This window comes from Babylonia areolata, chromosome 8, assembly GCF_041734735.1.
Source record: "Babylonia areolata isolate BAREFJ2019XMU chromosome 8, ASM4173473v1, whole genome shotgun sequence".
Classification (NCBI taxonomy): domain Eukaryota; kingdom Metazoa; phylum Mollusca; class Gastropoda; order Neogastropoda; family Buccinidae; genus Babylonia; species Babylonia areolata.
Genome location: NC_134883.1, coordinates 4,271,700 through 4,299,199, shown reverse-complemented (window position 1 = coordinate 4,299,199; position 27,500 = coordinate 4,271,700). Strand labels below are relative to the sequence as shown.

General features: G+C 41.4%; 2 protein-coding genes across 2 annotated transcripts in view; one reads left to right on the top strand and one right to left on the bottom strand.

The window, feature by feature from the left end:
* Window positions 1–13,006, bottom strand: part of LOC143284468 (protocadherin Fat 4-like) — a 100,833-nt gene extending 87,827 nt beyond the window's left edge. Inside the window, exons 1-2 of the mRNA XM_076591126.1 lie at window positions 12,811–13,006; window positions 9,083–9,278 (exon numbers count right to left, since the gene is read on the bottom strand). Of these exons, the coding sequence (XP_076447241.1) occupies window positions 9,083–9,161 (79 nt within the window). The 5' untranslated portion in view covers window positions 9,162–9,278; window positions 12,811–13,006. The remainder of the gene's footprint in view (window positions 1–9,082; window positions 9,279–12,810) is intronic.
* Window positions 13,007–27,305: 14,299 nt separating this feature from the next.
* LOC143284466 (transmembrane protein 43-like) overlaps window positions 27,306–27,500 on the top strand; it is a 28,027-nt gene continuing 27,832 nt past the window's right edge. Inside the window, exon 1 of the mRNA XM_076591123.1 lies at window positions 27,306–27,415. Coding sequence (XP_076447238.1) covers window positions 27,401–27,415 — 15 coding nt within the window. The 5' untranslated portion in view covers window positions 27,306–27,400. The remainder of the gene's footprint in view (window positions 27,416–27,500) is intronic.

Genomic DNA, 27,500 nt, shown 5'->3' with positions numbered 1-27,500 from the left:
GGGATAACTTAATATAAATACCCCAGGTTGATGTTCCATTACTACTTGGCAGAAAATGCTCTTGGCAGATGTATACATCATTGTAACTTCCATATTAAGCAGGAGAAGTTCCTATCTTAACTAAAATGGATAGAATTGCTATCAATCAATATGCCAGTATGCCAGACAAAGTGCTAAGTTTTGTAAATAAGAAATAAAACTGTAACGGCAACGTGACTGAGGAAACATTTTTGGCTTCTTCACAGTTTTTGTATGCTTTCCAATGTGAGGAAAGAACCTTTTTGTCCCATCACTAAGCCAATTTGGTGTCGACAGGCACACTCCCATCACTAAGCCAATTTGGTGTCGACAGGCACACTCCCATCACTAAGCCAATTTGGTGTCGACAGGCAAACTCCCATCACTAAGCCAATTTGGTGTCGACAAGCACACTCCCATCACTAAACCAATTTGGTGTCGACAGGCACACTCCCATCACTAAACCAATTTGGTGTCGACAGGCACACTCCCATCACTAAGCCAATTTGGTGTCGACAGGCAAACTCCCATCACTAAACCAATTTGGTGTCGACAGGCACACTCCCATCACTAAACCAATTTGGTGTCGACAGGCACACTCCCATCACTAAGCCAATTTGGTGTCGACAGGCACACTCCCATCACTAAGCCAATTTGGTGTCGACAGGCAAACTCCCATCACTAAGCCAATTTGGTGTCGACAGGCAAACTCCCATCACTAAACCAATTTGGTGTTGACAGGCACACTCCCATCACTAAGCCAATTTGGTGTCGACAGGCACACTCCCATCACTAAGCCAATTTGGTGTCGACAGGCACACTCCCATCACTAAGCCAATTTGGTGTCGACAGGCACACTCCCATCACTAAGCCGATTTGGTGTCGACAGGCACACTCCCATCACTAAGCCAATTTGGTGTCGACAGGCACACTAAAATACGGGTAACCAAAGCACAGGGTCCTGTTTAGACTCACATTGTCTGTAAACGCGTGTGAGCCAAAAACTGGTACGTTGGATTTGACAAATAACGTAGATAGATCAATGTCAACCTGATCTGTCTCTGTACCAGTAATCTGAGCGGATGACGTGCGCTATTGGCTTTGCATTAATCGTGCGCGCGCGCGTGTGTGTGTGTGTTTGGTTGTTTGTGTGTGTGTGTGTGTGTGTGTGTGTGTGTGTGTGTGTGTGTGTGTGTGTGTGTGTGTGTGTGTGTGCGTGCAAGCGAGCGAGCGAGCGTGCGTGTGTGTGTGTGTGCGTGTGTGTGCGTGCATACGTGCGTGCGTGCGTGCAGGTGAGTGTGCGCGTGCGTGCGTGCGTGTGTGTGTGTGTGTGTGTGTGTGTGTGTGTGTGTGTGAGGAGGGAGGTGTAGAGGTGTGGGTGTATGTGTGGGTGTGGGTGTGTTTAGTTATACGCGTAAATGGTTGGACTCTGCCATAGCAACCAAGTTTTGTTCTAATATCAAGTGTTTATGCTTTAATAACCTGACAATTGAGCATATAATTTTTCACTGTAGCTTGATGAAGCCTTTTGTACACGAAAGTGTGTCTTCACAAGTGACTGAGAACGTTGATGTTTTTGACTTTTTGCATTCATTATCAGTTGTTTCGCTTGTCAGTTTAACGACTTCTCTTTTACGAAGTCCTTTAAGTAATTTCCTGTAACTGTATTCAGAGGGTTTTTTTTGTTTGTTTGTTTGTTTCTTTGTTTTGTTTTTCTTTCAAATTTCACCCACATTTTTACCCTCATTTGCCCAGTTTCCCCAAACCCTCCATTCATCCACATCTCCCACCCTTTCTAACCGATAATACTCAGATGTATTCATAAATACTTTTACAAAATGTCTTCAATCACCGATATGTGTGACGGGACATTAAACAAAAATTCCTTCCTTCCTTCCTTCTGCCATAGCACGTAGCTGCAACAAACCCAATTCTCTTTTCCTCAGAAGTAAAACACTAAACTCAAGCAATGGCGGTTGATACAGAACATGTGTTTCTACGAAATCTATTTGAAGAAAGTACATTCGTATTTTGTAGCTGGGAAAGGCAGTTCTTACTCCCATATTCCCGACAGTAATGTCTACAAAGCACCCAGCTAAAATACCCTTTCAAAGCAATCACCAAAATCTTAATAGCATTCTGAAATAATTCTGACATTTGTTTAAGATATTTGCGGTCATCCGATTCAATCAAACCCTGAATCAAGATTTGCCAAACATAATCAAGCAAATCTAATCTTAAGATTATCAGACACACAGCACGCGCTCACGCACGCGCGCGCTCACACACACACACACACACACACACACACACACACACACACACACACACACACACACACAGAGTCACACACATCAATCCTTCATCAGTCTGCTCATACAAATGAATCAGGGAGGGACATCGATCGGCACATCCATAATGATGTACATCGTTAATCATTGGCTGCACGTGGTGCATGTGTTCATCACCAAATAACTGAGACACTGCTCATGCGGAAGATGCTTTGACAGCAGTGAGCAGCAAGAAACTGGAAAAGGTAAACACATTTTCGTTTCTCAAATTCATGTTGTTTAGTTAATTTATGAGTTAATTAGTTTGTTAGTTTGAATCACTGCATGTGCAAGCATTATTCTACATTTGGGTGGGAAGTTGTATGGACTGACGGGAGGAAGAATCTATGTAGACATCGTCACGGGCCCGAGCGCGCTCGCTCTGTGTGTGTGTGTGTGTGTGTGTGTGTGTGTGTGTGTGTGTGTTCAATTTGATTCAATGTCTATCCACATTAAGTGATATAAGACAGGGGGAGGGGGGTATATTACAACAACTAAAAAAGGAAAAGGAACAGTGACAAAATCAAGGCGCTCTGTGTGTGTGTGTTTGTGTGTGTGTGTGTGTGTGTGTGTGTGTGTGTGTGTGTTTTCCTTTGTTTACAGGTATGCGTCTATGGTAACGTCATTAACATGGGCGTCTCAATGTGTGCGTGTGCGCGCGCGCGCGCGTCTGTATGTGTGTACGCGCGATTGCGAGTGCGCGCTGGAACGTATGAGTTTAAAGGCGTGTTACAACTTTTCTATGAAGTGCACACACTGTTAAGAAAAGCTTGCTGGTTTTGTCTTCTCACTGGAAAAACGATTTACAGCTATGATCAATGATGAACAAGGATCGTGAACAATGCATACAATTTTCGCTACAGGGTGTCTCAGGTCACGGAACACTGAATCCTAATGGTTTGAGAAACGATGTTTCCGATACGCTTGCCGGACCCGTAGCTTCACATTAATCCTTCGCTGAGAAAATCATTTAGCGGTACGATTTCATGAAAATCAGGTAGAAACATGAAACGCTCCTGGTTAGTCGCAGCACACTGTGCACACCTGCTGAAAATATCTTCGTGTTCGGGTTGAAAGAACGCGAAAGAAAGAGAGTATGTGTGTGTGTGTGTGTGTGTGTGTGTGTGTGTGTGTGTGTGTGATATATATATATATATATATATATATATATATATATATATATATATATATATATATATATACTCATAAAGAGAGCGAGAGAGAGAGATGGGGGGGTGGGAAGAATGAAGTGTGACGTCCGTCTGAATGATTCAGTGTTCAGGCTTTTCTGCCCGTGACAATAGGGGTGATAAGGGTAGGGACTCCCATGTCAACATCTATAATAAAGAACAACGCCAAGTAGAAGCCAATGAGAAGCAAACAGAGTGTGTGTGTGTGTGTGTGTTTGGCGGTGTCTGTGCGTGCGTGCGTGCGTGCGTGTGAGTGGGTGAGTGAGTCTCTCTGTGTGTGTGTGTGTGTGTGTGTGTGTGTGTGTGTGTGTCTGTGTCTGTGTCTGTGTGTAACAATGAATTTGTTTAAGTGTGTACGTGTGGTGGGATTTTTTCCAACTCGAGTATCAGGTCTAAAAGCAGATAGGATCATTTTTGCCGTGTGACACGATCCATGGATCTCTTCTCTCCTCCCACCTTTCATAATCATCCCCACACACCCTTCCCCGTGCACACACACACACACACACACACACACACACACACACACACACACACACCCTCTCCCTCTCTCTCTCTCTCGCTCACGCGCGAGCAAGCAGAAATATTAACATACCTTTGACATAACTGGCTTAAGCCACTGAAATGCGTGAAATGGTTAGAAAAAAGGCTTGGAAGAATAAATTGAGGTATGACGGACAGAAAATGCCAGACGATTTCTATGGCCTCCTCCTCTTCTTTTCCACCTCCTCATTTCATATACATTTTTCCCGTTCGTGGGCTATGACTTTCACGTTCACTCCCATACACAAGTGGGCTTTTACGTGTATGACCGTTTTTACCCCCGCAATTTAAGCAGTCATACTCCGTTTTCGGGGGGTGGGGCCGGGCATATTCTTTTTTTCCATAACCCACCGAACGCTGACGTGGATTACGGAATCTTTAACGTGCGTATTTGATCTCCTACATGCGTATACACAAGAAGGGGTTCAGGCACTAGCAGGTCTGAACATCTGTTGAACTGAGAGATCGGAGAAATTTTAACCCTTTACCCACCAGGCGCCGTGGCCAGGATTCGAACCCGGGACCTTCCGGTTGAAAGTCCAACGCTTTAACCGCTCGGCTGTTGCGCCCATCGACCTGAGCAAATATGAATTCTGTCCCTTGTATGTGGAAAAGACAGGGGTGACACTGACTTTGTCCAGTGTTAGAGCACTAGACTTTCAAATCTCTGGGTTCATGCGCCTACGTGGTAAAGGGCGGACATCGCTTTTACTGCTCCTCTACATCAACATAATAATTTATGTGCAGATCTGCGGGCACATTATTTCCCTTCGTGCGAACACACATGTCGAAGCTGGATGATCAAATATCCATGTTTAAGTTCCCGTCATTGACTGGCTTTCAGTGTTCGGCCCTTACGGAAGCAAGAACATGCCCAACATGCAGTTATCATTACTGTCGTTGCAATATGTAATATTATTCGTGCTGTTATCTGTTTGCTGTTTTGTGTATATGTTTACTTATCTGGGTCGTCAACCCGAAGGCGGACGCGGACAGATAAATACTGTTATGTTTAATGATTTGGCCTAGTGGTGGACAGCACCTTTATATGAACCAGTGCTATTTTTTCCTAGACTGTTTGGAATCATACAGCACCTTTATATGAACCAGTGCTATTTTTTCCTAGACTGTTTGGAATCATACAGCTGAGCCTTACAAAAAAATCGTGCTTTAATACATTTTGCCATCCCTTGCATCCTGTTTGGTCCCTAAGCATTAAGTGCAAAGTTCAATTATTCATTAGCTACTGTTACTCTCATTTCAGTGCATTTTTCCTCTCTTCATTACAAGACCATTTATTGTTCCTTTTGATTTCGGATATAACCTTTTCTGGGCTGAATCGGAAAATCTTTGGATTGTGATATTCTCCGCTGACACTGAGAGCTCTTTTTAAATTTCACGACGATAATCATACCATGTTAGCCCACGCTTTCTTGCAAGCCCACCCTTTCTCGCACACTGAGGGAAAGCGTGGGATTGCGAGGAAGCATGATCGTTCCTCTGTCACGCTTTCTCTAAACTGCCAGCATTTATTTTTCCCCATTAACATGTTGTTCTATTATATATAGAACCTCGGTGTTGTCCTTGACAATACACTGTCCATGCAAAAATTTATCAGTCAGACATGTCAGTCCTGCTACTGTCAACTGCGACGCATCAGTGCCGTCCGGAAATATCTGTCCACTGACGCAACATCTGGACTTGTCGTTTCTCTCATTCTCTCTCGCCTTGACTACTGTAACTCTTTATTGTCTGGTCTGCCTGCTTCATCCATTCAGCCCCTTCAGCGCATACAAAACTCTGCTGCCGGACTCGTCCTCAGAAAGAAAAGATCTGAGCACATCACTCCTCTTTTGCAACATCTCCACTGGCTCCCTGTCTCACACCGAATAAAGTACAAGATCAGCACTCTATGTTATAGATGCATTCACAAAACTGCCCCTTCCTATCTCTGCGGCTGCCTTCACCTCTACACTCCATCTCGCTCACTACGATCGGCCTCGGATCCACTCTGTTTACGCATACCCAGATTCAAACACTCGACTGTTGGCCGCCGTTCCTTCTCTGTTTCTGGACCTTGCGATTGGAACGAACTTCCTTTTTCGCTTCAAGTCTCCACACTCAGCTCTTTCAAGTCTGGCCTTAAAACCCACCTCTTCCCAAAATAGCCTCCCTTGCCTGCCCTTCCTTGTCTTTAGTTTCTACAGTATTAGAGTTATGTATGCGTGTGAATGACTGGTGCGAAAGCGCTTTGATTTGTCTCTGCACAAGATCCAGCGCTATATAAATACCATTATTATTATTATTATTATTATTATTATATATAATAGTCAGTCGTGTCCGACTATGACCATCAGAACAGCAGAGGAGGCAACTGCTGTTCCGACTATTTGGGCTAGAATTTGATTATAGTGGAGAGTGTCTTGCCCAAGTACATCCCCACTCTCTCGGCCAAGAGGGTTTTAGGACAGTCGGCGTTGGGATGGTTCCCAAAGGCCAACTAGCCCACAAGGCTGCAGCACTAAGAGCCAGTGCAATTTTGCCTCCTAGTTTGAGAGTCATAGTCCTTCACAAAAGACTAAGCTGTAAATGGTTTCCCATTGACTGGAGAAACCTTGTTCTGTTACACAGATAAAAGATTTATATTTCTTTCTGAACGCAGAAACCTTACTACATATATCTGTTCATATGTCTTTCTTTATATGTCTTCCTTCAACATCTCTATAGGTAAGATTTTTTTTTTTTTTTTTTTTAGATCACTTCCTCGGTTGTTTCCTTTTTTTTTTCTCATTGTTCAAGTGAAGGGAATAGGGTCAATATATTTTACAGCCCAAAGGTCAGAGCCCAAGACGAGGTTAGTCTTTTCTCAGACAAACCCCTCGGCTGGATGTCTCCACGAAAACAGGGTTTACAAAACAGCCCACGTATCAATCGCGCTTATTCAGTTGCTTTCGGGGGGGGGAGGGTGGACAGCAATAAACTAACTTGGAGCCCTGCATTAGTCTCTTCGTCGCCGTCACGCATAAATGCCTGCTACTGGTTGGGGGTTGTAAAACAAAAAAAATTTTTTAAAGACCTGGGACTGGGAGGGAAGTATCAGGTTCCTGACTCCGCACTGACGTTCTAATGGAATTGGCTACACCGTGCTGTTAATGCTCAACCGATTCAAAAGTCCGTTTTTACACCGCTGCTAGGGATCGTTAATATTGTACACAGTGGTTGAAAGGTCTGGAACATGGGAAACCCCCGGGTTAAGGCTTTTGTACAGGCCTGTTTGACATGTGTAAAAACTAAGTACAGCGGCCGCTCTGAAGAGCAGGCGTGATGTTCACACGTCGGTCACATTATCATACATACATCAGGCAGAGTTTCTGTTCTGTATAGGTATTCACTCGGATCTGACATAAAGCTGGAGAAATGTAAATATACGGAAGCGGGAGGGGAGGGGGGGGGGGAGGGGGGAGGGATAATAAAACGGAAGGAGAACGAGAAGAGGAATGTGTCAAGTACAAATAAAAAGGGAAACATGGAGAAGTAGTAGTACTTCATGGAGCTGGAATTTTAATGTTCTTCGGCAAACTGTTCAAACTACCGTTGCAATTCATCGAAGCTGCTGTTGTTGGTGCACAGTCAAAACTGCAAACGAACGGAAGAAACCAGACGAAACACTGGAGAGCTGAACATATAAAGAAATGGCACAAAACCAGCGAGATATACTTCTCCTCTTGAAGTAATGCTTATCTTAAACGATCCTTAACCAGATGAGTTGTGGTTTAAAATCAATGACCAAGCAGTTAGACAACAGTTACGTTCGCTCCAACAGGCTCATACAATGTCAAGCCAAAAATTCCCCCCAGAAAAGGGAAACCTCGGTTTATTCAGGGAAGTTTCATCACTTAAAATCACTTACTCATCAGTACACAGCACAATGTATCATCCGACGGGTGTTTTCCGTCTTCTGCAGAAAGGCTGACAATACTGTGCTCAGCTCCTTGTGGTTAGCGGCCACGTGCTGTTACCTAGTTACATTTGGATTTAACGCCGACACTAACGTCAGGTGGTATTGTCGACGGGGATATCCACCCCAGGACCTTCGGTGGGAGAAGGCATCGCGTTACACATGTTCTACTCGCGCTACACCTTTGCGACAGTTCATTTGATGAATGTGCTTTGCTGGCGGAACGCTGTGACAGTCGTCAGCACAGAGAGGAGTTGAAAGCCATGCCACATGTAAAACTGTTTTGCTGTTATACTGTTTTTTGGGACAGGGGGTGGCTTCTTTGCTCTTGATGTTGTTTCTAATTACAACTGCTGTTTTGCAAAACTCCAGACGAAACACATGACAACTGCCCTAACGATCAATACATGCGCGTGTACGTGTGTATGTTATATTCCCTGCGTCGATTGATCCTACCACACAATGAAACGTGTCTGTGATGATTCATTCAACACTTGATAGTCGGCGGGGAGAAAAAAAGCCACGAACTAAAGTAAAAACAAAACAAAAACAAAAACAGAACAACAACAACTACAAAACTGACTGAGGCGTCCTTTCATCTATGGTACAGATTTGTTACAATCTATTGGGATTTACAGCGATGTTTATCTTTATTACCAAATTAGTCAAAACTTTAGAATATGTTATTGTTTCTGAACACATGGACTTCTCAAATACGCTTAAAATGAATGCATATCTATGATATGTTGAAAACAGTGTTTCGAAGTGCTAGTACTCTGTTATCTGCATTCTTACGCAGTGAAGTTCCAGAGTGCTTGAAGAAAACAAATTTATCAATAAACATAACAGGGTTTTGAAACGCTTTTCGAATGGTTGACCCTCTTGTTATACACCTTTTTATGCTGTGGTGTTCTGGAGTTCTTAAGGAAAATGACTGCTTTAATTACATACACAATACTACAAGGTAACAGAAGACATGGCAGTACAGGACGATATGACAAAATGCAAGACGGTGAAACACAACCCGACACGACAAATCTTACCGAAGACAGTGCTTGACCAACAGAATAGCCCAAGAAGCAGCAGAGGCCACCCCCCACGCTGGAGTGGACACCATCCCATTTTACTGCTCTCTCTCTCTCTCTCGCTCCTCCGCTCCCTCTTCGTCCACACTCCTGTGATCCAACTCTTCTCTTCCGTCACTCAGTGTTCTGATTTCCTCCTGTCTTCTTTGCTGTTCTGGGAGACACACACGACAAGCCCTGAGTACACAACATTTTGATTGTACCATTGTCTGTTCCACATATAACCTGTCTTCCACTGGCCCCTTCATATCTTAGTCTGTACTGATTTTCTTTTCTTTTCTTTTTTTTCTTTTTTTTTCCTTTTACATTTAATTTTGCACCAAAGACATCACGTAAAATCATTACAAACATTAAGACATAACAACCACTATCATATAAATGAAAGAGTAAACAGATACATACAAGTGAAGAATAAAAGATAATGATAACAAAAAGAGACCTATCATTAAACTCTCTTTCTTCGTTTTGACGTCATTCTTTCTTTTCCCCATTTTGTGTAATTTGAACATTTGTCGAAACTATGGGATGACGGAAAATGTTTTCAATAATCACATATATCCAGGCATATTAACGACACAGAACAGGAAAATGGCAGAAAAATAATATTAATAGGCTGAACTGTTTAGACGTAATAGCTGTTTTGCCATGTAAGGGATCGAATCAAACCACAAAAAGCACACTGTATGGAATTTCAATATGGTTTACAGATTCACAATCGTGTTATGACAAAAACGATAATCTAAGATTAAACAGAATCATGATAATTTGATTTTTTTTAAATAAAAAAACAACAACAAAAAACCACAAAAATCAATCACATGAAAGTAACTGTTATCCGGGTACATTCACATTGTGAATTGCAGCAAACCACAAATCTAAAACAAACAAACAAAAAACAAAAACAACTATCATGCTGACTTTTTTTTGTTGAATACGCATTGTACCAGTTAAACTGAGAAGCGACTGTGTTCCGATTAGTGTTGACGTTTTCAGTGTTAAAATAGTGCATAAAGAATGAACACATTCAGTTCGACTGTGTTTCTATCATTGTCGTTTTCAAAATCACTCAACGGTTCGAAATTTTCTGTTTTGAAACAGGACATTTATTGATCACATAATCGGAATCGGATCGGCAATTTTGTGCACCCCTCTCTCTCTCTCTCTCTCTCTCTCTCTCTCTCTCGCTTGTTCCTCTCCCCACCCCCCATTTTTCGTTTCCCTTCTCTTTTTTCCTCTTTTATTTCATTGTTCGTTATTTGCGTACCAGTCAACATTATTGAGATGAATACTTTTCAAGCCGACTTACTTAGACTGATGAATTTCATTACCAGATTATAAAACAAGCATCCAGCCAACTGGAGACAACTGGAGTGATGGCCTAGAGGTAACGCGTCCGCCTAGGAAGCGAGAGAGAATCTGAGCGCGCTGGTTCGAATCACGGCTCAGCCGCCGATATTTTCTCCCCCTCCACTAGACCTTGAGTGGTGGTCTGGACGCTAGTCATTCGGATAAGACGATAAACCGAGGCCCCGTGTGCAGCATGCACTTAGCGCACGTAAAAGAACCCACGGCAACAAAAGGGTTGTTCCTGGCAAAATGCTGTAGAAAAATCCACCTCGATAAGAAAAACAAATAAAACTGCACGCAGGAAAAAATACAAAAAAATAAGTGGCGCTGTTGTAGCGACGCGCTCTCCCTGGGGAGAGCAGCCCGAATTTCACAGAGAGAAATCTGCTGTAATAAAAAGAAATACAAATACAAACTAACCTTTAAAAAGGAGAGAAAAAAAAAGAACGAAATGAATCAGAACAGAACATGTGTGTTTGCAGACAAAGATGGGAAAGAAATGTATGGGAAATCACGTCAGATGACGAACAGAACACAGTGAACTTCAGACAATGGAGGTACTAAGAGACAAGAAAAAGAACGGAAGAGGAACATTTTTAGCACCTGAAGAACGAAGCATAAAATTACAACCGATGACGGTGTTCGTAGACTTTTTTTTCCTGAGAGAGACAGACAGACAGACAGACAGACAGACAGACACACAGACAGACAGAGGAACAGACTATGAGCACAAACGGCGTTAGCAGATAAATGAAAAGCACACTAAAAGGACATCACAGGGGCGTGATGTGAAGTGCATGAAAAAGGAAATGTTATTTCGTTGTCCAGAGAAGTACTGGGAGAAACAGTAACAAGATGAGGGTCTCTCTCTCTCTCTCTCCCTCTCTCTCCCTCCCTCTCTCTCTCTCTCTCCCTCTCTCTCTCTCTTTCTTTCCCCCTCTCTCTCTCTTTCTCTTACACACACACACACACACACACACATTTTAAACAAGAGAATTGTGGAAAACGGGACAGAAAGAAAAAGAAAAAAACGTAAAATAAAACTAAAAAAGTATGTTAGCAGACAAAGAGATGAACACGGAATGTACAATCTTCAAGCCGAACGAAAACTAAGCGAGTAAGTAAAACGAACACGCGAAACATAAGAACGGACGCAAAATCGAAATATTTAATCATTCCGGAAGATGATGGTTGAATATCGAAGGTTGGTGTGAGTATGGAGAAAGCAACAGAAATGAATACCGCGAACAGCGAAGGTGTGTGTGGAGGGGGGGGGGGAGAAACTAACAGACACTGGGGAGGAACAACCTATGTGATGATTTAGTTGTAGCAAGAGGGAATGACTGCATTAACCCTTTCACCCCCAGTCAGTTTAGAGTGCAAATTAACCTTGTGCAGGAACCACAGAAAATATGGTGTCTAAGAATAGCTGGGGATGTGTAGAAAAAAAATGGCCAGTCCTACCACTGAAAATTAAGAGCATTAGGTTAATGCACAAAATGCCCATCATCTGGTTGCATTTCAATAACATGGGTGCTTTACCTAGATGGTGCCGAAATGCGACCATGGCGGTGAAAGGGTTAATTAATGTACGAGACTGCCAATCGACACCATGATTATGTCAGATGCATCAAGAATAACCCTGTCACCACATGGATGAAACTTTATCGCAGATTTACACTTCACTGAAATTAAAGCGAATATGTGATTCCTGACGTCTTTCATCTATATCTATCTATCTATTTATCTATCTGTATATCTATCTATCTGTTCATTCATTTATTTATCGATTTATCTTATCTGTTATACATTTAACGATTTATCTAATCATTTATCTATCTATTTATCTGTGTTTTCTGTTTTTAACGTAAGACCATGCTGCATACGTTTCTGTTGACAATACAGTCTACTTCAAGTTCAACAGAAAAGCCTTTTTTTAAATTCTTTTTAATCTAGTTTCAATATCGACCAACGTATCTGTTTGATTGTTATTATCGTTCTTGTTTTCTTCTCTTCTTTTTTTCCTTTTTAATCTGCTTGCTTATCTGTCTGTCAAGAACACATTTTTAAATGCCCATATCATAACTACCCTGCGAACATTTAATTAGTTCATAAAGAAATAATGCCGCCTTTGTACAGCACATCAAACCGTAGTTATTTTCCTATTCTCTAGTCTATCGGTTACTTTCAGTAATTTCATCCATCAGTACAAGAAAATTTAAAACAGAAACACATTTTTAGTTCACAAATATATCAACAGGTGAGTAAAAATAATAATAACAATAATAACAATAATAATAATAATAATAATAATAATAATAAAAACTCAGGATACATACCAACAAATAAAAACGGACACTTGATCACACACAAAAAAAGGCAAACACAAAAACTTGCTTCAAGCTCTTAAACACCGATGGCATAAGGACCTCGCATGGGGTGTGGGTTTTTGTTGGGTTTTTTTTTAGTCGTTTATGATCCGACTGGGCGAACGAACATGTTTAAGTTCGACATCCAAAAACCTGAGTGCATTAAGTGTCGTTACATGTCCCCAACACTCCCCCCTGCTCGCGAGGCACAACTGAAAGATTAACTGAGTGACGGTTGTTTTTGTGCCCCCCCCCCCCCCCCCCCCCCCCCAACCCCGCCTCCCTGGCACCGATCAGTTACGAACCAGACAGAGGATTGGCTGAGGGGGGCGAGGGGAGCTGGGGAGAGGGGGGGGCAGGCGGAGAAGGGTGGTGAGAATGTCGGGGGGTGGGGTTTGGGGGAGAGAGTGGCTGGTTGATTTCTTAATCGCGTTGAAATATGGGGAAGAAACGGTGAGTTGAGAGTAGAGCTGGGTGGTGTGCTACAGACGTGAGGATAGGTGTGAGTGATAGGTGTGAGTGAGGGAAGGATGGGGATGTGACAGGGGGTGGGGGGATAGGGTGGGTAATATGCGAGGCATGAAATAGTGGTGTGTGTGCGTGTGTGTGTGTGTGTGTGTGTGTGTGTGTGTGCGTGTTTCTTTAACTGAACGTCTTTTCACTGTTCAGTTGTATTAGTCCGGGGGGAAGGAATAATATAACCAAACTCAGCCACCCATTCTGTTGTGTTGTTGTGTAATTTATCGGTATTTATTTATCATCAGAACACACACAAAACTAGATACTACACATGCTTATTTTCCTCGTTATTACCGTTATTGTTGTCGTTAGTAAGGTTATGTCTTAATGTGTATGCTATTGCAATAAATTTCGCTATCGACTGTATTATAACTTCATCATCAGACGATAAAGCAGCAACAAGATCATGTCTTTTACGAGATCATGTCTTTTAGCAATATCTAACTCAAAGAATGCACATTTTTTTCTCAGTTCATCATATGACTTACACTGAAACAGGAAATGTATTTCATCATCAACTCTGAATGCACACAAAGAGCATGGCGATTCTGTGGATGTGTCTGCTTGAAACCATCTTTTGTTTGCTTTGAAACCGTATGTTCTCAGGCGAAATTTTGCCAAATTTAGTCTGTGCCACTTATTTGTTATAACTGTGAGATATTTTTCCATCTGAAATATGCTTTTAAATGTGAAAAACCAACTATATTTGTCATTACTTTCCATATCTGAGTGCCAGTTCTGTTTAAAAGAACAAATTAGCCTGTCTTTAAATTCTGCTATAAATTGCTGTTCATTTCCTACATCCTGACACACCCACACAATTCCAAAACCATTTTCACATAAAACTTTTTAACACTAAAAGCCCAGTTTTATTGATCTAATTCCAATTGTAACAGCATCATATCGTGAGCCTGTCTACATAAACGTGATTGTGGAAGCTTCAGTAATTTAAACCAATATTTAATGCATTTCACAAATGTTTTTATGTACAAAGGTATCTGCCTGTTTCACCACATAACACTGTGTTGGATGAATGAATAGGTACATTAAGGAAACGTTTTATTGCATATGTATGCACTTTCTCCATTTGTGAATTTACTTTTAGTCCCCAAACTTCAGCTGCATATGTAAGTATAGGTTCTATCTTTGTGTCAAACATTTTCCAAAAAATGCAACAATCAATCGAGTTAAGCTTTTTTAATGATTTCAAGATTTCAGTAACACCCTTTTTTCCTTTTCTGCATGATTCGTCCCATGCATAGTTCTGGCTTAATTTTGTTGAAAATACCATTCCTAAATACTTGTATGAATTAATTACTTTAATGTTTACATTTCCATACAACCATTTTTCACGTACTGACAAATGTTCACCCATTCTAAATACTATTATGTTAGTTTTATCTAAGTTAACTGTTAAGCCTAAACGATCTGCTTCTTCTTTTAATGCATCTAACTGGTTTTGCAAGCCTATAACGGTTCCGGAAAAAAGAATAACATCATCTGCAAACATTAGTAAAAAATATCTCAACTGCTCCAGGAATCATCTGAATTCCGTTTCTTCCTTTTCTTGAGAGTTCCATTGCTAGTTCATTGATAAAGAAAGAGAACATTTGTGGGCTTAAAAGACAGCCTTGCTTAAACCCCGTTTGGACAATCAAAGTATTCTAATATGCACCATTCGCATGCACACATGCAAGCACTGATTTATAAACACCCTTGAGAGACATATACAATTTTCCGTTTACACCACTTTCACGCAAAACATGCCATAGAATATTACGGTTCACAGAATCAAAAGCCTTCCTGAAGTCCACATAGGCAACGTAAAGTTTTATATTATTGAGCAAGTATTTTTGTACAAGGGAATACAATGTAAATATATGATCTATGGTACTATACTTAGCTCTAAACCCTGCTTGTTCTTCAATTATCTTTTCTTCTTTTTCAGACCATTTTGTTAATCTTTTGTTTAGTATGTGAGTATAGACTTAAAATGCTAGTGAGTGCTACTCCACAATAATTATCAGGTTTGCTGACATCTCCTTTCTTGTAAATTGGAATAATTATAGATTTTGCCCATTCTAAAGGGAAAGTACCATTTTCAAAGAGTTGATTAAATAATTTAACAAGGAAATCAATAATGTTTGAATTTGCATGTTTTAACATTTCGCCGGCAATCTTATCTGGTCCTGCACTTTTTCCTGCTTTCAAATGTTTAATACCTGCAATAACTTCCTCTTTAGATATTGGGTCATTAAATAATGGTTCAAAATTATCTTCATCCTCAAACTGTATATCATCTCCTTGCTCTATATTATTGATAGATTCGTTGAAAACACTAAAGAAGTGATTGTGCCATTGTTCAGTAGATATTTCATTGTATATAAAAGTCTTTCTGTTACAGTCATTTACTGAATCTTGGGGCTTTTTTTTAATCTATTTTCTACAAACTCTCTTTCCTTTATCCCCGCTGTCACCCGCTGACCCGCGTCGTTGTGTCACTGCACCGTGCCGAGGGAAACCCCCGTCACCACCTGCACTGCTGACCTGACTCTGACACTGGGTACCAGATTTGTCAATGGGTGGGGAGGGGGGAGAAAGATTCCGGTCTGTGTTGTCCGTTATACACTGTTTTGTGTTGTTGTCTGTCATCGTCAAGTTCTGTCTACTGTCAGGGTGAGGGGACTTTTCCTGTTGAATGACCAAGCCAGACACCCCCTGCTTCATCACCACTGAGGAGTGATCGTGATGTGCTTTGTCGGAACTGGCACCTACACTGTGATCACCCCCTCCCCCTGCAACCTGTGCGTACGTTCGGGTATCAAGAAGTCTAGGACCAATTACCAACTGTCCTTTTTGGAAAAATGCTCTTTTCCCCTCACTTCTCGCACTGGCAACGATCTGGGCCTGTGCCTTGTCAAGTCGTTGGCGATCCTCACTCCCCTTCCCTGCAGTCTTTCTCTCCTGTCTCTATTGGTCAGTAATGACATTCTGTCTTTCCATTTGCTGAATTTAACAATCATGGGCTTTGGTTGTCCATGTCGTTCATATCCCGTCCGATGTGCTCTTATAATGTCATCGTCAGTCCATGTTTTGTGTCCGTCAATGTTGTTGAGAGTATCCACGACTGTTTCGCACATGTGTCAAAAGTTTCTTTGGACTAACTGGGGAATTCCAAAAAACCTCAAATTATCCCTGCGTGAGAAGTCCTCCAGTCTGTCTGTGTCCACGCAAAAGGCGGAAACAAGCACTGGCACGTGCACTGCTAGCTGACAATAACTGCCACTGCCATTGACACACAGGACATCTTCTGCACATGACCTAGTTATTCTTGCATGTCCTTCATTGCTTAACCAAGCACCGTCCAAAGACAACATTGACCATACATTGCATAAAATACTGTTGATCAGTGCCACGATGATGCAACAAGACGCGAAAGCGACAATAACATCAGTCGACGAGATACATGCCCGAGTGTCACTGTCATCGTTCACCTGTTGTTCTTGTGAAAAGTCACGGTACACATTTTGCAAACCTTGTGTTTTTCCACAAAAAGAACCGATAGCAGCCCTCCAAGTCATCAGGTCTACCATTTTTTCTGTATTACCTTTGCACTATTCTTTTGCAAAACAGTTGCACACAATTCTGGGTTGGAACAGTCCTTCACCACTCTCCAAAGCGCAAAAATTCCCTGCACCTGTTGACATGAGCTGCTGCCTGGCCGCCATTACCCGTCATGCCCCAGAAGACGACAGAGACAGACAGAGAGAGAGAGAGAGGCTGACAACCAAAATATAAGGCTCTCACAAACAAAAGGTTGGCAACCTTGTTCAGCACTTTATGTGACAGAAGCAGGGCCTCATATCGTCTTTATAGTTCTGCACCCTCTGACACATAAAAGTATGTTGTATAACGAACCTTATCGGCTATCTGCTGGTCTCCTGCAAGGTTTTTTTTTTCAGCTCTTTGCACCCTCTATTCCTTCATTTTATAACAGTGTGTTAGAAACATACCTTTTCCAAAGAACTCATGGGGTCTTAGTATGTGTTGTATGATTTATGATGTTCTCTCGAACTTACCGTTTTCGTCTCAAGTGATCTACGGGAGTGCATGTTAACCTGTGTCCTTGTAAGCTTTTGTTCTGGTGTGTGTGTGTGTGTGTGTGTGTGCGAGCGCGCGCTTGTGTAAATCACAGAAATTGAGACAATGTCAATTTTCATTGACAAATATTACTTTACAACTCCAATCTCAAGGGATGAAATTCTTGCGCACCTATTTCAATTCCAGACTACTCATGTGTATTAGTAAAAAATAAAAACTAGTTGGTCGACTTCTATTTATGATTGTGTAAGTGTTTCCATAAGTTCGAATGCTTTGGATATTTCGTCGAGTGATTGGGCATCTCTCGTTGACATCAAGGATGAGGTGATGTGGCTTCAGTCATCGTTAAAAGAAACCGGATTTCATGCGAAACGGGGAACGGGAAGAGGGTGTTCTTGCACCGAACTTTTTTGAATAAAGGGTCAACCCTTTGTTTGGAAGGAATCACAGGTGAGCCGTGAAGGTTTTGTCTCTAGTTTTTTGCATGTACCAAGGCGCACGCGTGGTTTAAAAAAAAAATTGATAAAGATCCCGGGTGGCAGGTATATGAAGGAGAGGACGGGTAGGTATGTATGGACAGGGTCAGCCCTTCCACAGAGCCAGAGAGAGTGTGGAGGCAATATAATTGTTTATGAAGAGTTGTCAAGAGAAAAAAAAAGGCCTTTTGTCCGGTCGGTCTATGACTCCCCGTAAAGAGAGTCAGTCAAGAACGTCACTTTCTAACATACCGCACAATCAGTGAGGGGCGGTGAGTTCCATATAGTGCCGTGACGTTGAGGTCTCGCTTTTGTTACCGGCTCAAAGGACTTCTTTGGATGATTATTAACTTTCTGCTTCAGTTCGGTCTTTCATACTATATTTTGGTCTTGTAGCACAAAAACGAATACACAAGTGAATAAAATAAATATACGTAAAAAGAAGTCAAAAAAGAAAGAAAATCTTGGTTGACGGCAACTAGCCTTACGTTCAACAGGCGCAGAAGCACGTGACCCACGCACGCATACCCATATAAGTACGCGCGTACATATGCATGCACACAATAACTATCCATCTGATCGTTTGTCTCTTCACTGTCAGTCAAACCGTGTGATCATTCACTGCGCAAACATCCTACACACACATACCCCCCCCCCCCACCCACCCCTACCCCCACCCCTCCCTCTCTTTCTCTCGTACACCAGTTTTATCTTTTACTTAACATGAATGTTTAATCAAGGAAACTAAAAAAATAAAAATAAAAAAATAAAAAATTCTAATGAGACACGCACGAACAAGCATATACTGACTCCTTGATGGTTCTCCAAGGTTTTATTTTTCGTGACTTGTTCAGCATTTTTGCTTAGACATCGCTCCCTTGCCCTCAGTTCCCACACTCACCTCCCTACACTCCTCATAACCCCTATATTGGGAACCTGCATGGTCTTTAAACGACCCAATAAACAGGTGAAGCTGAAAATACTGGTGAAAAATAACGGCAGCCACAACTCATAATCAATGGTGATCAATCAAGTGACGGAAACGGCTCGCCTCAAATACAGCTGGTTATACTCTCATAGTTCTTTTCTTAACACATTTTTACTATGGCAGCGAAAACCCATAAAACATTCGATTTTTTTTCTTTTTTCATTCAAGGAAGCAGTTAATAATGTGTTTTCGATATCCATTACAGATTATTTATACTTTCGTTGTGGAATTTGATTTTTTTTTCTTTTCTTTTTTTGTGGTTATTTTCAAGATATGGCGTAAGTGCTCATGATAATGGTGACAAAGTAAGTTATATGAAACATTTACAGGTTATTAATACTTTCATTGAAACTATTTCCCTGTTATTGCCCAAGCAGACATTGTTATTTTTTTGTGGAATGCCTTGTCAATATGAATAGAATACTCGACCAGATCTGGGTTCGGTTCACGCAAAGTCTCTCTCTCTCTCTCTCTCTCTCTCTCTCTCTCTGTTGTGTTGTGGTGTGGTGTCGTGTGGTATGGTGAGTGTGCGTGTGTGTGTGTGTGTGTGTGTGTGTGTGTGAAGGGGAAGGGCATTCCTTAGTCTTCGGTTGTACGTCTTTCCACGATAAAAAATAAAAAAAGAAGAAAAAAAACAGAGGATATCAGGACTCTACGTGTGTTATGTATGTGGAGGTTAGGATGGACAGGATGTCAAGTGATGAGGTGCGCGCGTTCCTTCATATGCATATGCGTGCATGCACGTATTGCTGTGGGGGAGGGTGGTAGCGGATTTAAAAGGGCTGCGAGCGTGCGTGGGCGCGCGCGCGTGTGTGTGTACCTGGTAGAGAGAGAGAGAGAGAGAGAGAGAGAGAGAACACCCAACACCAGAGCATGAACCGTTCAAGAATGAAGGTTTTTAAAACGTTCATTTCCATCCCTATGATATCGACACCGTTTCACGTTCTCACTCCCCCCCCCCCCCCCCCCCCCACTCCCCCCCCACCCCCTACCCCCACCCCAAGCGCTACATTCCACTCACCACTCCGACAACTGCCCCCTCACGTTTCCATTCCCTGTCAAAGACCCTGTACTTGGAGAGCAAGGGAACACTGTGTTGTTTTGTTTACCTTGTATCGAAGCACGATAGATTTCAACGATGGAGTCATGTTACCCATGACGTACTGACTGATACAGTGCGAAATGGAGCGGAAAGGTGACAATGTGTACTTACTTTTATTAGTGTTTTTTTTTTGTTTTTGTTTTTGGGGGGGGGGTTGTTTGTTTATTTGTTTTTTGTTTGTTTGTTGTTGCTGTTTTTTTGTTTTTGTCTTTTTTGGTTGTTGTTGTTGCTGCTGTTTTTGTTGTTGTTGTTTTATAATTCGTTCCTAGGTTCAACCACACCCTCCAATAGAAAAAATAGTTATTTCCCTATACAGTGTTAGTGTGTGAGTGAGTGAGTGAGTGTGTGTGTGTGTGTGTGTGTGTGTGTGTGTGTGTTTTTGCGCGCACATCTGCATGTATGCGTGTGTGGGCACGTACGTTCGCTCTAAGCACCCAGACATAGACACATACAGACACAGACACAGACAGACCCCCACACACACACACTGGATAGTGGAATGACTCTACGTGTATTGGACAAAAACTAGTACTGCGGTGGATTTGACAACTGATAATGACGACAGATCAAAGAACTGGTGCATCTGTTCTGTCTTTGTCCCAAATATCTGTTCGAGTAAGCTGAGCGGATGACTATCGCTTCGTGTGTGTGTGTGTGTGTGTGTGTGTGTGTGTGTGTGTGTGTGTGTGTGTGTGTGTGTGTGTGTGTGTGTGTGTTCGTAGTATGCATATGTAAATAGAGAGAGAGAGAGAGAGAGAGAGAGAGAGAGAGTGTGTGTGTGTGTGTGTGTGTGTGTGTGTGTGTGTGTGCATTCGTGTGCGTGAGTGAATGTGTAAACATATTTGCTACTACCAATGCCATTTGTTGAGCTGGGATTTCAGAAGGTTCTTCCCAATTCAAATCTCCTTCCATACCAAAGGACGTGATTACGAATGTGATATATATATATATATATATATATATATATATCTCTCTCTCTCTCTCTCTCTCTCTATATATATATATATATATATATATATATATATATATAACTGGCGTTTGTCTCTTCACCTCTCAAAACAGCAAGAAAAATCTCCCTCTCTCTCTGTTCTCCTCTGATCCCCCCCCTCTGACCCCCTCCCCACCGGCCCATTTTATTTTTGAATCTTAGTCAACAGCTAGTGAATTACAACCGCAAATATTTGCCCCCTCATACTGTTTGCTTTCATTTCAGCACCTTTCAGCCTTCTTGAAAGGCAGGCACAGATAATATTGTTTCGGACCCCCCCCCCTCCCTTCCCGTTCCTGCGCGCGCGTGTGTGTATGCTCGTGTGTGTGTGTGTGTGTTGGTAGTGAGTATATGTAGGGAGTATGTATGTTCGTGCGCGTGTGTGTGCATGTGCGTGTTGTGTGTATGTACGTGCGTGTGTGTGTGTGTGTGTGCGTGTGCGTGTGTGTGTGAGAGAGAGAGAGATGAGAGCGAGAGAGAGAGAGAGAGAGAGAGAGTGGGGGAGTGTGGGGGGGAGGGGTAACAAGGTCACCGGGATTTCTATATAAAAAAAAAAGAAGTGAATCACCGTTTTCTTGAAGGAGGGAGTGGACAGCGTGGAGAGATGAGGAGAAGGACGAAAAGGAATGAAGAAGAAAAGGGGTCGTACCTTGAATTTCCAAATCATCCGTCAAATCCGTGTGTGTGTGTGTGTGTGTGTGTGTGTGTGTGTGTGTGTGAAGGGGTAGGGCATTCCTTAGTCTTCGGTTGTACGTCTTTCCACGATAAAAAAAAAAAAAAAAGAAGAAAAAAAACAGAGGATATCAGGACTCCACGTGTGTTATGTATGTGGAGGTTAGGGTGGACAAGATGTCAAGTGGTGAGGTGCGCGCGTTCCTTCGTATGCATATGCGTGCATGAACGTATTGCTGTGGAGGGGATGGGGGAGGGGGGGGGGGTCAAGGATCGCGTGAAAACGTGTTTGCATGGGTGAGCGGGTCGTGTATTGGACATGCTAACTTTGGAGACATGTATTTCTTTGAAATTAAGATAGATTGCAGTGAAACTAACACGATCGATGATTCGATTTTTATATAAAAAGTCCCATGTGGACGTAAATCGCATGCTAATATTAAGCGATGGTGTTTTTTTTGCAGAATAAAATAACATTTTAAAAACTGGCCCAGTATGAAAAAGGCGTCTTTAAACTGAGCAACTCCTACAGAGCGAGAGAGAAGGAGAGACACACAGACAGACAGACAGACAAAACAGAGAGACCCACAGACAGAAAGACAAATAGAGATGTGGTGTGTATGAGCATGTATGCATGAATGTGCATGTGTGAGAGAGAGAGAGAGAGAGAGAGAGAGAGAGTGTGTGTGTGTTCTCGAGCCTACTTTTTATGATAATAATGATGTAATTTAGTGATCATGTCACTTGCTCGCTTAGTCTCCACCGCGCTCACTTGAACTTTTCTAATCCCTCTCTGTCTCCCTCTTCCTCCACCTCTCTCTCTCTCTCTTTTTCTTCCTTCTTCCCCCCTCTCTCTCCCCCATTTTCAATCCCCAATGAGTGTATGACGAAAATGGATATTACGTCTTATATGTTTCCTATGTTGCTTGCATCAAATACTGGTAAAAGGTTAAGTCTTATATATGTTTCCTATGTTGCTTGCATCAGATACTGGCAAAAGGTTAAGTCTTATATGTTTCCTATGTTGCTTGCATCAAATACTGGTAAAAGGTTAACAACTCTTAGATGAATGCAAGCTTCCATGAAAATCCTACATTATGCTTCTGTCCCTTCATAATGTAGGTAAGATTTGTCAGGTATTTCATGTTTGTAAAACTTTATTCGAGACGGGTTTTGGCTTTGTGTGGGAAAATCAGTGTGGCAAATCAAGATATAGGTATATTCCTGGGATCTTTCAAGCAGATACTAATAGATTTTTACCAGCAAAAGTGGAATGAACGTACCAATCGTAAATTTAGTGCATACCACACATTCAAAACATAAGTATCCATGGAATCCAAGTTTACAGCGGTTACCACAAACATCCGTGACATCCTGGTAAGATTTAGACTAGGCATATCAGAACTAAAGACACCGTAACACTGTATCAAAGCAAGACCTCTATGCTCACTCTGCAATAATGCAACAGAAACGGAACTGCATTTTCTTTTCCACTGCAAAGTACAGAACGATTTACGACAGAAGTATATTCCTTGAAAAATACACGCTTTATCCTTCGATGATCTGGTTTCAGCGTTTAATGCAAGATGAGCATTGCCTCAATGACCTTGGTACATATACTTATCATGCAAATTTTCGTGACTTTGTTTTTGTTTTTAAATATTTGTTTGGCATTGTTGATTATGTCCATAGTATACTATACTAACTGTTCACTCTAAAATTGTCGGCATGAGCAGTTGAAACGGGTCATATGGCCTTTTCGATGAAAGCATTGCGTAGGAGGGGAGTATGTTTTCTAACACGTGCCTGTGGAGTCAATGCAACCAGTCAACAACTAACTCACCAACCAATCAGCCAGCAAACCAGTCATCTAATCAGCTATCCAACCAACCAACCAACCACACCAACCAACCAGCAAACAGGCGATTCAGCCAACCAAATAGGCCTACCACCCAAGTCAGTGTCTACACATTCACAATCCAACAAACCCAACCATTCGTTCGACTGCTCACCCAGCAGCCAACCTTCTTCCACATTCCCCGCAATCAACCAGAGCAACTGACAACAAACATGTTTAATTTTTTTTTTTTTTTTAATCAACATTTCGAGCAGGCTTGGCACACGGCCACGGTAACTCAGACTTCAAATGTATCCATATCTAATCGTCAGCTTTGATAAGCTGCCCAATCCATATACTAACCAACCATCAAATAATGTTACCAAACCCCTCCCTCCCTTTCCCAACTCTGCACGCTTCTTTAAAGTCTCCATCGCAATTTCTTTCAAAGATGTAATTTAGTTATCACTACAGGACCAGTGACTGACATACGTAAAGAATCCGTCTCATGTCGATTTTATATGACGTTAGATTTGCTTTTTGTTGTGCGTTCCCGAATCGACGTACGTTTTTTGTTTTTTTGTTTGTTTGTTTTTCTCCGTACTTGGGGTCTTTGAAACGCTGACTTATAAATGACTTGTTCCTCAGTGCATTCGTGGAAAAGTAATCCATAGCTGTCAAGAGTCATTTTAGTCCATGATTTTCAAGAGACAAAGCAACAGCAACAAAAGCTGGCTTTCGGAAGACCTACTCGGCATTAATGTATAAGGGTTAAAGTGCGCGAACTTTCTTTCTGAATTGGCTTTGACTGGTTGGTGTTGCTTTTGCTCACAATTTAAACTGTGCACGATTTGAAACACAAATAAGAACGAACTTACGCAGGCGTGAGCAGACGTTTGGACGCGCATACAAACGACCGTCGACCCACTCTCCACAAAACAGAGAGAGGGGGGGGGGGGAACAAAGACAGACACCAGGAGAGAGAGAGAGAGAGAGAGAGAGGGAGAGAGAGAGAGAGAGAGAGAGAGAGAGAGAGAGAGAGAGTTTTCCATTGTCGTTAATATTGATTCCAAGGCTTCTTGGTCGTCCGCATTGTTCTCAGCCTTTTGATCTTATTGAATGCTGGTTATGTGGTTGATACGGTAATTTGTCAGGCTGATTTTTTCTGCAGCGTTACAAAGATCTGATCTGAAAATAAAATAGAAACTTCAAAGTGACACCTTTTAAGCTGCAAAACCAATCAAATGAAATAATGAACAAGCTGCACTGGATGTATTTCAAACAAATTGAATAAACAGGCTGCATAATGTATCCCATCAAAATAAAGTCTCCAGCATCCTGCCCACTACACTGACTTAACTATCTTCCAAATCTTTCTGTCTACCTGTCGGAGAGGAAGGTGTAAAAGGTTACCTATTTCCAAGGCGAACATTCCACCTCGCTAAAGGGATGGTTATTTATTTATTATTGGTTGTTTTTTTGTTGTTGTTTTTTTGTTGTTTTTTTTACATTATAGTTATTATTTATTTATTTATTTGTGTAAGCTTGTCTATTATCTATTCACTTTTTTTCCCTCAAGGCCTGACTAAGCGCGTTGGGTTACGCTGCTGGTCAGGCATCTGCTTGGCAGATGTGGTGTAGCGTATATGGATTTGTCCGAACGCAGTGACGCCTCCTTGAGCTACTGAAACTGAAACTGAAGGGTTGGCAATGCTCTCCATACCCGTGACTGATGGAGTGCAGAATTTGCTTTTGTGGCGATTCTTTGCTTTCCACTGTATCAACTTTAAGACGAAATGTAATCAGTTAATAAATGTACACATTGTTCATTGTCCTGATCGATTGTCGTCGATCTTTTTCAAGTCTGGTAGATTCTATATCTCACTTTTTTTTATATATATATATATATTCCTACATGCCTCTTTTTGTTTGCAAAACTCACCACATATTCTATGCCGTAGTATCTCCTGTCTCCAAGCCAAACGGAAAGCAAGGGCAAAGTATTGTCCCGGTTTCGTTTGCATGACCAGATCATTTTCACTATCTGAAAACATAAGTCATACACAACAAAAGCACAAATATGATATTCACAAAACAAACAGGAGAAATCGAAGCTGGCATATATGGCCTAACCCATCTTTTCGTGCTCTGTTAGTTCGAAATCAGGTTTAGAACGACTAATGTGTTTTACTTCTCTCTTTTTTCTTCTTCTTCTTCTTCTTTTTTTTTTTCCCTTTTTTTCTTTCTTTCTTTTTTTTCCTTCCTTTTTTTTTTTTAAATTCCGTGGAATGTTTTCAGCCAGGAAAAATAATAAGAATAAAACAAACTGAAACATGCTAAATTCTGGTTGTGAGATCAAGTATTTTGTGTACTTTTAGTTTTCCTAATATACCCCAGAGAATTTATTCCGCCCTTCGGAGTCTTGTAACAGTCCCTGCATTTCTTTTTTGGCCCAATGCGACCCCCCCCCCTCTCCCCCCAGTCAGCTTATCTTCTTATAAAACCTGAATCGGCGCTAAAAAGGTCTTTGAATTCGGCTTACAAAGTAGGCTAATCGTTCTGCATATCAGAGAACTGCCCCAATGACTTTTCATGAGTCCGCGATGTAAAATTTTCGGTATTTCAACTGAACTCACAATGCACTCACTGTCATCAGTACTGAGGCCTAATGCAAGATTCCATCAACACTAGCATATACTAGCACAAGGAAATGTTGTTTCAGCAACAAGCTTCAGTACTAACACAATTATAAAATATCAGTATATAATTATATGGAATGCGGAACTAAGTTTGACATGAAATGATGAACTGAAACATGCATCAGCAAAGATATAGAACTTTAGGCCCTAACTTGAAGTTCAGTTTTGTTTATTGAACTTTAGATGAGAAAAAAAACAACCAATGCAAATTATTTACAAAACTTTGACCGAGCAATATCCAAGTTATTTTATACCGTGAACAAGGTGTATCATGAAAAACAAAACAACTGAAATAATTCTCAGCTTGTTTGTCCCCACTGATCTGTTGTCCCCGCTTGGCTGTCAGGCGCAGACGATCACACTCTGAGTTTCAGAGTTTGTTTATTCCCATTAACTCTTTTGAGTCATAGAAAAACAAGGAAACATGACACTGAATAACAGGAATAGTGACGGCCACAGACGGACTGAGAAAGAGCGAAGATAATTTAAAAAGAAGAAACAAAAGGGGGGAGGGGGGGGGGGGGGGTAATACAAATGGGGGAAAATAAAATGAAATAAAAGGCCAAATGTAATCATCAGTCTGGTACAATGCAATAGGAATAGACAAATGCACAGATCACAACTTAGATTTACAATACGGCTCTGTATCTGACTAGTTGAGCCTGAACTGGGAACAGGGGGGTTAGTTGGAGCATAGCAATAACAATGACATGGTGTAACAAAATAAAATACACAGTAATGTGCATGTTATTTTAGCACCCATTTGCCAGTAATACTGGGATTGGTTTGATATATACAGGAGAGAAAAAGACATATAAAAAAACTGATCATGCAATTACAAATGGATATGTACGGGATGCAGTGTCAAGATTAACACAAGTTATTGTTCTAATTCATATTCAACAAGTACAGTAAAGGCATAAGTGGCAAAGAATCTAGACTGAAACTGGCTCCTAACGAAACACATTAAAACCTTCTTTAATGAATTCAGCAAAATTTCGCGGCACTATGATAAGGGACACAACTCTTCTTTGTTAAAAACAAGTCTTTTCTGTGGAAGTACAAAATAGACTGGTTAAGTTGTTCTTCACGATCATTGTGAAACCAGTGGTTCTATTCAGGAAGGACTTCCACGTTGCGTTTATTTCAGAGGCCTGTTTGCTTGTACTGTAGTCTTCATGTATCGACAGAGGGTAACTTTGATATTACTTTCATGAACTGGTTTGAATGGACCAATATGTCTTTTGTCTTGTCTGTCTCAAGTTACTTAGATAAAAC